Source organism: Dromiciops gliroides, chromosome 2 (genome assembly GCF_019393635.1).
Source record: "Dromiciops gliroides isolate mDroGli1 chromosome 2, mDroGli1.pri, whole genome shotgun sequence".
Lineage (NCBI taxonomy): Eukaryota > Metazoa > Chordata > Mammalia > Microbiotheria > Microbiotheriidae > Dromiciops > Dromiciops gliroides.
The window spans coordinates 254,203,485-254,215,628 of NC_057862.1; the positions used below are offsets into that span (position 1 = coordinate 254,203,485).

Sequence of the window (12,144 nt, forward strand, 5' to 3'; positions counted from 1 at the left end):
CCTCATCTGTAAAATGAGCTGGAAAAGAAAATGGCAAACTACATCAGTATCTTTGCCAAGAAAATCCCAAATGGGGTCATGAACAGTGAGACATGACTGAAACAATTGAACAACATGGCTAAGTAAGTCCTTTTGTTAACTGTAGAATGATGTATCCGAGTCTCACTTTGTTCCAATATTGACCTTAAACCACCAGGGTCCTGGGTTCCCAGAACAATCGGCATGATGTTACAGTATTGTTACACGATGACCTCAAAGTGAAGGATGGGCAATGCAGAGGAAAGAGAGTTTTTGGTGGCATCTCTGGAAATGGAGATTGCTTACTACGAGGTGTCCCCTGCTTCTGAGAGATTCAACTGATTTTGGCCATTCAACAAGAAGAGACTGGAGGGATAGATGTGAGTAGATTCAATGTTTTAAGAACTGAAGCTTAAAGATAATTAAGGTAAACTCTCTTAGGTGCACAAATATGTTTATACCTGGGCCTTTCAACTTGATAATTAAACGCTCCTCTAATTTCTACTATTGGTTCTACTTAGAATTCAGTTTACCTTGAAAGCAGCCAGGAGAAATGATACTTTTGAGTCCCTCCACCAATGGTTTGCACCAAAAAAAATCACAACTAAGTCCATTGGGTAAGATGCCATTTAACCTCTCAAATGCCAAATTAAAAAAAAAAAACTCACACATCCTTAGGTACAGTTGTTAGATCCTAATATAATATAAGAAACTGAATTTGGGGAGTAGGGGGGATTGGAAGCTATGATCTTCCCATCATTAAAAAAGAGAGATACTGAAGGAGTGGGCATAATCTTCCCTTTCTAGGACTAGATGCCTTTGTATTGCTTTTGGCTATCACTGCCCAACTTCCTCAGATGGATGTCACTGAAAGAAGGCCCCTCCAAGTTTTAAGACAGTTCTAATTATGTATGAATGGGGAAAGAACTGTTTAATTTTGAAAGGCTTTTTGGAAATGACAATGTTGCTGAACAAGCAGTCTTCAGTTCTATAATTACATAGTGACATAGCCAGACCCTTGAAATGTGGCAGGAGGGACCTCACCAGTGACAGAATGCAAAACAAGGCATATTCATGGAACATGACCCTAACAACTGTACTGAACAACCTGTGGGTTCTGTTTGTTTTCTAATTTGGCATTTGAGAGGCCAAATGGAACCCTAACCCATGGAGACTTGGATGTGATTTTTTGGTATAAGTCATTGGCAGAGGGACTTGAAAATATAATCCTTAATTCTCCCCAGGCATCCAGAGACCTTTTGGGACTTGAGGATAAGGACAAATGTGCCAGTTGCACCCCTGGTTAATTTGCTGAGGACAGTCAGGATTGTTCCCTCAATTTAAAACATTTCCACTCTCACTCTCAAGCTGTGAACAGGGGGTAGCAGTTGACTGCAGTAGAGCAGGCAGCAGGTAGAAACATGGGCACCACTAGCAGTGGGTAAGGGGGCAGTAGGCACAAATGCAGGAAACTGAAAAGATAAATGTTCTATCCATAGTCACAAAGGTAGTAAGGGGCAAATCTGGGATTCGAACCCAAGTCACCTCTTTCCAAGCCCCATTGAGACAACTCTCCCAAGTGGTTCATTTATAGTATACAAAGCATTTCCCTCATGACAATTCTATATGGAAGTTAATGCAACATATCCTATTTTACGAAGGAGGAACAGGCTCAAAGACAGTAAGAGGCTTGTTCCTGGTCACATAGCTAATACCAGAACTGGAATCCGGTCCTCCTGACCTCCAAGTCTGATGCTAGCACGCCTTGTCTCAAGATACCAGCTACATGAACCCAAGCCATTTAAAGGGAATCTTCTTCTCTGATAGTTTTTTCCCTTCTCCTGACAATCATGCTCAGGTCTCTTTTACCCTAAAAAACAAAACAAAACAAAAACCCCTTCCCTTTACCTTGATATTCCCAGGCTGTGGTTATATTTATCTGTTCCTATTATCTTGAATATACGTTAAATAATACCCATTGGAATCTCTGAACTATTCAAACAGCATGTATAGTATGCTTCTTTGTTATTATTTCTAAGTTGGTCTGTTCAAAAAAAGTTTATTCAGATGAAATTGCTCTCTCAAAAAACATTCCACAAAGTATTTTTTAATATTTCAAATATTAAGATCTTGTTTATTATTATTTTTTACTTTAATATTTGAAGTTTATATAAAAAACTAGTAAAGGCAATTCTTTGGACTGTCTTTGATGTGGGAAATGCCCAAAAAGGACATTTGTTTTACCAATGTCAGGCACCCGATTTGCAATTTGTAGTCTATAAGAGCTGCCTGGAACACTGCTAGGTTAAGTGACTTGGCTATGGTCACACAGCCTATGTGTGTCAGAGGTGGTATTTGAACTCATGTCTCTTGATTCTGAGTCTGCATCTCTATCTAATGTCCATGCTGCTGGCATGCCATCTTCCTAGAGGCATAAATGGCATTCAACCACATAAAACTGAGCAATGACACATCTGTGACATTTTTAGACTCCTCCCACAATACCATGCTGGCCATTTCCATTACCTACTTCTGAATAAAAAATAAATATATTCACAATTGATTCAGGGAGACAGCAACTGACTTTAGAATTTGCGCTGGAACTCACAACAAACCTACAAAGTAATGACAAAACATTTAATGACAAAACTCCTACCAGGAATTTTCTTGGCCCATCCAATCATGTGAACCAATTCTTTGTCAGCAAGCTTGGTCAGTGACATCATCATGGAGGCTTCGGTAAATGGTTTGTTGGGGCGACTCACAAATACATTGGGTGGCTCTGCTTCCAGAAGAGATAGTACAAACTGCTCAGGGCTCAGGGCATTCATCAGCAGCTCTTTCACTCGGGTTACATTTTCACTGTTTTTCTTGGCTTTGCTGAGACAATTCATTTGATCATCTGTGTTCCGCTGCCTTCGGATAACTCGATACCCACAACGTTCTCTCCGGGAACCTATGTATGAGGGAGAAACGCAAATATCAATAAAATGTTTTCCCTCTATTTCTCTTGCCAACCGTAGCATTTCCTGTACTCTAGGTTGGTAAGCCTGAGATCAGTTATCTGGAGAAGTGAATATCCCTTCTTTGTGTGTAAGCTGTGTATTATTAATATATATAAAACAAAACATAGAATATGTGTAATATATGACATTGCATAATATGCATAGATAGTACTAGAAAATTATCTTAATATATGATTATATGTCCTGTATGATTATATATTATGCATATAAATATCATGCCTATATTATATTACAATAACATTTTACATATTATGTATTATTTTATATTACATAATATATGAATATATTATAAGATGATTCTATCCCTAGAGTAAAATTCTGTTTTGCTTGTAACTAATGACTATTTTGTTCCATGTTATCAGTTTTTAAAGAGGTAAGAAAAAGGAGCGGGGCGGGCAGCTAGGTGGTGCAGTGGATAGAGCACTGTCCCTGGATTCAGGAGGACCTGAGTTCAAATCCAGCTTCAGACACTTAACACTTACTAGCTGTGTGACCCTGGGCAAGTCACTTAACCCCAATTGCCTCACTAAAAAAAAAAAAATGGGGATGAAACAGAACTAGAAGGGTTGGAAGTATCACTTTATTTTGAAAACTGGGGCAAAATGGAATAGGAATAAAGTACAGACTATTTCTTCCCCAATTCTATCCTCCCTAATCAACTCCCATCTCTCCTTTCCCTCCCCGACTGATTTCCCCCTATTGATGATGATGATAACAGCTAACATTTACATATCTCTTGCTATGTGTGAGGCAGGTACTAAACACTTTAAAATTATTATGTCCTTTGATCCTCACAGACAACCCTGGGAGATAGGTGCTATTATTATCCTTGTTTTATAATTGAGGACACTGCGGCAAACAGAGTTTAGGTGACTTGCCCAGGGTCACACAGCTAGGAAGGGTCTGAGGTTGGATTTGAACTCAGATCTTCCTGACTCCAGGTACTCTAGCCACTGCACCACCTACCTGCCTCCTTTATCCAGCTCACATAAGATACCTTCTCTACTTGTGCTCTCCTCCTTGTATTCTAACAACTCTAAATATGGCATTAAAAAAAAAACCAATACCTTAACATAAAATGGTAAGTTCCTTCTGCTTCTTTCCCATTCACTCTCTGGTGTATTTCTTTTCCCTTCCCTTTTTTAATCCTTTTAAAACCAGTAACAGAACAAAAGCACACTTATCACTTGTGTTACCATAAGGAAATTCCTTAGTCTCTTGGCCTTAGTCTCCTTAGATGCAAAATGAGGGGGTTAGAAACGATGACCAATAAAGTCCCTTCCAGGTCTGAATCTCTGACCCTAGGAAAATTGTATAGTAATAGCAATACTGAATGACAAATGACAGCTACTCTCAGCAATACAACGATCTAAGACAATTCCAAAGGACTTAATGATGAAAAATGCTATCCACCTCCAGAGAAAGAACTAGACTCTCAATGCAGATTGAAGCATACCCTTTTTTTTAACTTAATTTTTCTTAGGTTTTTTTTTTTGCCTGTGTTTTCTTTCACAACATATGGAAATATGTTTTACATGACCACACGTGTATAACCTATATAAAATTGCTTGCCTTCTCAAGAAGGGAGCAGGGTAGGAAGGGAGGGAGAGAATTTGGAATTCAAAATGTCAAAAAATGTTTAAAATTATTTTACATGTAATTGGAAAAAGAAAATTAAAAAAAAATTATATGCTGGCATGTAGCAGGGCCCCAGATGGTATCAAGACAACTTGAGGAAGGCCCCACCCAGTTTGTTATGGTGAACTTAGAGAAGACCATCTTATGAGTTACATGAGATAGACAGATCAGGGTCAGATATAATATTCATTTTTGGAGAAGGTTACCCCATCAATGAGATTGCAGATCCATAGGAGTATTAATAGAGGTAAAATCACCAAATGTAAAATCTTAAGATTTTTCAAAAAAATCAAGCAAAAGAAAGGGGAAGAGGGGCAGTTAGGTGGCGCTGTATATAGAGCACCGGCCTTGGAGTCAGGAGTACCTGAGTTCAAATCCGGCCTCAGACACTTAACACTTACTAGCTATGTGACCCTGGGCAAGTCACTTAACCCCAATTGCCTCACTAAAAAAAAAAAAAAAAGAAAGGGGAAGCACGACTTGCTTCTACCTGATGAAAATAAGGGGATTTCAATGAACTGCAAGCCCAATATGAATCAATCATACAGCAACCAGAAAAGCAAACAAGAAGAGCTCTCCCAACTGCTTTGATAGATTTGTGATGCAGGTACTTCCTTCAAGGATTTACATCCTAAACCCTTCATGTCTTCTCTTCTTGTTCAACTCTAGTTGCCATAAACCCTCCAAAGGTTTTCCATCCAACTTGCAGTCAGGATTTCCTCTAGAGCTCTTGACACATTGCATGGTTACCAATGGCTGTGTGTCTGTCATTTCTTTCTTTTACCACATGGCCGGCCCACCTCCCTTCTGGCTGTATAACTCTGTTATCTGGTACACCACAACCGGTGCATGAGTCTTTACTGCTGAGATGCTTTTGTTTAGCCTGTTTCATACAGCTCCTACTTCTTTACAATGCCACAGTGTTAGAAAGAGCACGGATTGATTTTCAAATCCCCTTTCAATTCAAACATATATTAAATGTCTACTAGGTACAAGGCACTTGAAGGAGGAGAGAGAAATGGAGACATCCAGGGCCTTCAAGGAGTTTACATTCCAGGGAGTTAGAGGGCAATATATAACATAAATACATAAATGGCCTCAGACACTTACTGTGTGACCCTGGGCAAGTCACTTAACCTCTATCTGCCTCAGTTTTCTCACTTGAAAAATGGGTGTCATAATAGCACCTACCTCCCAAAGTTGTTAGAATAAAATGAGATAATTGTAAAGTGCTTAGTATAGTGCCCGGCATGTAGTAAGCATTATATAAATGGTAACTATGGTGATAATGACAATGAAGACGATGGCTACTATCATTATTATTGGAGTGCTTTGCAAATTTTAAGGCAAATATAAGTTCTATTTATAGAAATAATAATTATTAAGTAAATAAAAGGTAATTTTAGGAGGGAGAGAGCATTCACAACTGAACTAGAAGACCGGGGAAGCAGAAGGTGGCACCTGACATGATTCTTGAAAGCAACTAGGAATTTCCAAGAATCAGGGTTGAGGAAGCAGCAAATTTGGGGTACATAAGTCTATGTTCATGCTCAGAGAAGGAAGATAATAGAAATGATAATAATAGTTAGCATTTATATTGTACTTCAAGATTTTCAAATAACTTTAAAAATATTATCTCATTTTATCCTCCCAATAAGCCTGGGAGCTAGGTTATTATTATCACCTTTTTATAAATGAAAGAAACTGAGGCAGACAGAGGTTATGTGCCTTGCCAAGAACCACACAGCTAGTAAGTGTCTGAAGCTGTATTAGAGCTCAGAGCTTCCTGACCCCATTTCCCATTGGAATGACAAGAGTTCAGGGAACATCTAGTAGGTAAATTTGACTTGAAAGTAGATTGTGTAAAAGGAAGAAATATGAAATAAGGCTGAAAAGATAGTTTGGAGCCAGATTGCAAAGAGCTCTAAGTGCCAGGCTGAATTGTTTGTGTTTTTATCCTAGAGGTACAGATTAGGAAAGAAGTGAAGAGGAGAGGGAAGTAATATAGTCAGACAATACCTTAGGACTGCAATACTTCAGGCAATCTTATTTTGGCAGCTGTGTGGAGGATGTATTGGAGAGAGGGGAGACAAGAAGCCAGGAAACCATTAGTAGGTTAGTTTGGCTTTGAAGGGAAGGAGAGAAATAACCTACTAGCTTGAGGGGATTGAAGACCCTAGAGAGGATTGTTCTATGTTTGCTTATACACACACAAAAAATGATAAGGGAAACCTGAGCATGTTTATAGACAGAGAAAGGAATTAGTGGAAAACCAAAAAAAATTGAAGATGCAAGAGGGAGGAAGGGTGATTACTGTGAACAAGGCCATGCAGTAGACTGGAAAATATATGATCAAAGGCACATGTGCAAGGGTTAGCCTTGGCAAAGAAGAGAGAAACTTGTTCAGGGACGAGGGCAAGAAGATAACAAGAGATTCTGAAGTTGAAAGAGAAGAAACTAAGGGAGTTCATATTGGATGATCTGTGGTCTTGGAGGCAAAAAGACTTGGGTTTAAACCCTACCTTTCATGCTTACTAACTATGTAACCATAGGTCATCACTTAATCTCCCTAAGTCTTGGTTTTCTAATCTGTAAAGAGAAGATATTACTTATTGTACCGATTTTAGGGTTGTTGTGAGGACAAAATGAAGTAATTCATATAAAGGACTTTTCAAACAATGAAGGTATAGCATATGTGGCAGTTACCATGATTGTTGATGATTAGACCTACGACAGGCATTAGAGATCAGTGTTCTGCCACCTCATTTTAGAATTCCAACTCTGTGAATAAAATGTATATGTAACATTTTTCTATTATGTTAGAAATCAAAAGATCTTCTATAGGATACTCACTTATACCAAAAGAGAAAGTTCATCAAAACAAGGAAAGAATCTAGTTATAGCAACCTACCTTAGAGAGTCGTTGGGAGGACCACAGGATATAATTACTTTTCATGTATTCTTTGCATTTGTCTTTCTTTTTTTTTTTTTTTTAGTGAGGCAATTGGGGTTAAGTGACTTGCCCAGGGTCACATAGCTAGTAAGTGTTAAGTGTCTGAGGCCGGATTTGAACTCAGGTACTCCTGACTCCAGGGCCGGTGCTCTATCCACTGCGCCATCTAGCTGCCCCTGCATTTGTCTTTCTTATATCATAGCATTCCATTTTATTTAATCACCACAATCTATTTACCTATCCCCCTTTAGTTGAGCATTTAAGTTGCTTCTAGTTTTCCCAGTATCAAGGATGACTGGTACAGACTACCACACCTGACTCAGGCTTTGTTTTTGATAATACTCTCATTGTATATTTTGAACAATACTGGCATCTTAACTGCTAAATCAAACAGCCTCTTCTCAGTTCATACTCCTTTTGGCCCTTTTATTCAATTTCCTTTGCTGTTGTTGTTCAGTCACTTAAGTCCTGTTTAACTAACTCTTGGACCCCATTGGGGGTTTTCTAGGCAAAGATCCTGGAGTGGTTTGCCATTTCTTTCTCCAGCTCATTTTAAAAATGAGGAAACTGAGACAAATGAAAGTTAAGTGACTTACCCAGGGTCACACAGCTAGTAAGTGTCTGAGGCTGGATTTGAACCCGGAAAGATAAGTCTTCCTGAATTTAAGCCTGAGCCACCTCACTGCCCTTATTCTCTTTCTACCCTGGTGACATTATTCTATGAGTTCAGATTCTCTCTTCTAAACTGTATTTTCCCATGCCATTTCCACCTGAAAATCAAATAGCATGTCTAAAATCAAATTGATTGTTTTTTTTTTCCTCTCAAGGCACCGCCATCCTTCCAGTCACCTAGGTGTGTAAGCTTGCAATGATTATTGATTTTTGCTTCTAACTCACTGCCCATATCCAGACACTCTCTAGGTCTTGTCAGTTCTATCTGCACAATGTTGCTCGGATCTCTCTCCTCTTCCCTCATATAGCTCCCATCCTAGAGCAGGCCCTCACCATCACTAGATTGTCAGCTCCTTGAGGGCAGGGACTGTCATTTGCTTCTTTTTGTATCCCTAGCACTCAGCACAGTGGCTGGCCCATAGTAGGCACTTAATGAATGCTTATTGGCTGAATGATACCAGACTACTCTAATATTCTCCTCATTGATCTCCCTGCTTTAGTCTTTCTCCCATCAACACATTTTCTATACCTCAGACAAAATAACCTTATTACATTAAAGATCTGACAATGTCACTCTACCTCTTTAAAACATCCCACTGACACAAGAATAAAATACAAACTCTTTAGTCTTCCTCTAAAGCCTTCCACTACCTTACTCTGACTTACCTTTTCATAATGGATTTGGAGTCAGGAAGACTTGGGTTCAGTTTCTACCTCCGGCATACACTGTGGGACCACTGGCAAATCATTTAACATTAATCATCACCTCATGCCTGGACTATTGCTCCATGTTAGTGATGCAGCCTGCTGATTAATCCTCCCTGCCTCAAGTCTCTCCCCATTCTAGTCCTTTCTCTGCTCAACTATCAAATCAATCTTCCTAAAGTGATGTTAAGGGCTAAAATTCTAGCTAAACTGTCTAAAATATCTAATGAGTGGTCGCCAATAAATCATAAGCTTTAGCAAGAGTTAGACTTTTAAGCATTTATTAAGGAGAATAAGAATTTGGTAAAGAGAGAGAAAGGCCTAGATTCCTATCTATTAAAGGGAGAGCACATTTCTAGCTCCGCTCTCCACCGGAGTCCAGAGGAAAGAAAAGCCAGAGTCAGCGCCAGTCTCTTCCTTCCTCCTCCCACTAGTCCGCGTCACTTCCTGACTCCTGAAGAAAAGACTCCTGGTCTTGCCCTCAAAGACCTTCGCTTCATGGGCAGAACTCTTCTACAGTAAGTCTCCAGCAGGTGGCATTATTCCAATCGTTACAGTTATAAACATTTGGTTTCATTATAAGTTGAGTTTAGTTACCTATTGTTAATATAAGACCTTGGGTGAACAGAATACAATAAACTGGTCTATTTTCATTGAATTCACTATTTGATAAACTTTTGGTTTCATTAAAGTTGAATTCAGTTACCTATAGTATAAAAAATAATATAGTTAATGACATGGTGATATAATTATATATTTGCATGTAATATATAATTATATTAGGTGATATAATTATATATTCACATATATCACGATATTAGGCAATATAATTATATATCCACACATGAATATAGAATTATATTAGGTAATATAATTACATATTTACAAAATATAATCATATTAGAAAATATAATTATATAATATATAATTATATTAGACAATGCAATTATATATTCATATAATATACCATTATATTAGACAATATAATTGCATGTTATATTAGCCAATATAATTACATATTCATATGATATTATTATATATTATACATAATATAGCATAAAATAATATGGTTAATAAAAAGACCTTGGGTGAATAGAATACAATAAACATGGAAGTAAGCTCACCACATTTCATCATTCCAACTTCATAACATTTCCGAAGTCTACAGGCCTGGCAACTTTTGCGTCGATTCTTATCAATTGTGCACTGATTTGTAGCTGGACAAATATAATCATTATGTCCTGTTTTTTAAAAAGCCAGAAAGAAGGAAGTTTATGGTTACAATGTTTTGTGCATGTACCTTCTGGCGAACAATACTGGTAACAGCATAATTGAAATGATTTGCTCTCTCTTCCTACCAGGTAAAAGACCAAAAACCTTTTAACATGAAGGAAAAAAGAAAAAACCACGAGGTATTGAAATCAAAGAAAAACATGGAGGTTCAAAGATCAAGGACATTTAGAATATCCCAATGTTCTTGGCTGAAAGTAAACTGATTTGGATTACCTCATTCCCTGCTTCTGTATTCTCTTACTTTATTCTGAAAAAATGGGTACAATTAGAAATCTCTCTTGAACCTATTCATACATGGAACTAAACTGAGACAGACATGCAAATAAGTGGTATACCTACATGCTTCTCTATCTTTCCCTGTATTCTTTCCTACATTCTCAATATAAAATTAAGAGAGAGACACAAACACACACAGAGTCAGATATACAGAGACAGATACAGAGAGAGCTAAAGCAAGAGAGCCCGCCCACACCAGTCAGATAAATGGTCAACAAAAAAGGCCAAATAATTTTTACAATGTTAATGAAAATTAAAACAAGAAACTAGATGCCTTAAATGGAAAATCTGACTGTTTTGTCAACAAACTGCTTCTGCTGGAAGAGTCCCCAACTTTTTCACTGTTCTTATTTTTAATTCTGAATCTATTTCCCCCTAGCAACAATATCATAAATGAGAATTAGGTTTCCAGGCCAGCCCACAGAGGCCTAGTAAACCCCACATATCCGTTAAGTGTAATATTAATGAGACTATTTCAACTACACCTAACTACAACTATGCATCAGTGAGTCAATAAACACTTATTCAGTACCTGCAATATGCTAGGCACTGTGCTAATCACTGTGGATACAAAGAAAGGCAAGAGACAGTTGTCCCTAATCTCAAAGAGCTCGAATGGGGAAGACAACTTGCAAAAAAACATGTACAAACAAGTCATATACATGATAAATTGGAAATAATCAACAATGAAGACAATAGAATGAATGGGGGTGAGGAAAGACTTCCTGTAGAAAGTAGGATTTTAGCTGGGACTTGAAAAAAGCCAGGGAAGCCAGGGGGAGAAAACAAGGAGTGAGAACATTCCAGGCATGGGGAATAGCTATTAAAAATGCCCAGAGGTACAGCTAGGCGGCACAGTGGATAGAGCACTAGCCCTGGATTCAGGAGGACCTAAATTCAAATCCGACCTCAGACACTTGACACTTACTAGCTGTGTGACCCTGGGCAAGTCACTTAACCCCAATTGCCTCACGCAATGAATGAATGAATGAATGAATAAACAAATAAATAAGTTAGTAAGTAAGTAAGTAAGCAAATAAATAAATAAATGCCCAGAGTCGGGAAACAGACTGTCTTGTGGGAAAAGCATCAAAGAAATCAGTGTCATTGGATTGCAGAGTATGTAGAGGGTTAAAGGGTAGTGAATAAGGTTTAAGAAGACTGGAAATGTAGGGAGAGGACAGGCCATAAAGGGCTTTGAATGCCAAACAAAGGATTTTATATTTGATCCTGAGGATGACCGGGAGTGACTGAAGTTTACCGAGGGGTAATATGGTCAGACCTGTACTTTAGGAAGATCACTTTGACAGCTGAGTAGAGGATGGACTAGAATGGGAAGAGTCTTGTGGCAAGGAAACCAACCAGCCAGTTATTGCAATAGTCCAGGCATGAGGTGGTAAAGAACAGCACCAGGCTGGTGGCAGTGTCAGAGGAGGGAAGGGGTCATATGTGAGAGATGGTACAAAGATTAAATCAATAGCGCTTTGCAAGATTGGACACAAGGATGAGAGAGAGAGAGAGAGAGAGAGAGAGAGAGAGAGAGAGAGAGAGAGAGAGAGAGAG

The 12,144-nt window shown here is 38.4% G+C and overlaps 1 protein-coding gene across 1 annotated transcript in view; it reads right to left on the reverse strand.

Moving 5' to 3' along the window:
* The window catches only part of ESR2 (estrogen receptor 2), a 64,579-nt gene that overhangs the window by 36,721 nt on the left and 15,714 nt on the right, over positions 1–12,144 (reverse strand). Inside the window, exons 3-4 of the mRNA XM_043988145.1 lie at positions 10,137–10,253; positions 2,675–2,974 (exon numbers count right to left, since the gene is read on the reverse strand). Coding sequence (XP_043844080.1) covers positions 2,675–2,974; positions 10,137–10,253 — 417 coding nt within the window. The remainder of the gene's footprint in view (positions 1–2,674; positions 2,975–10,136; positions 10,254–12,144) is intronic.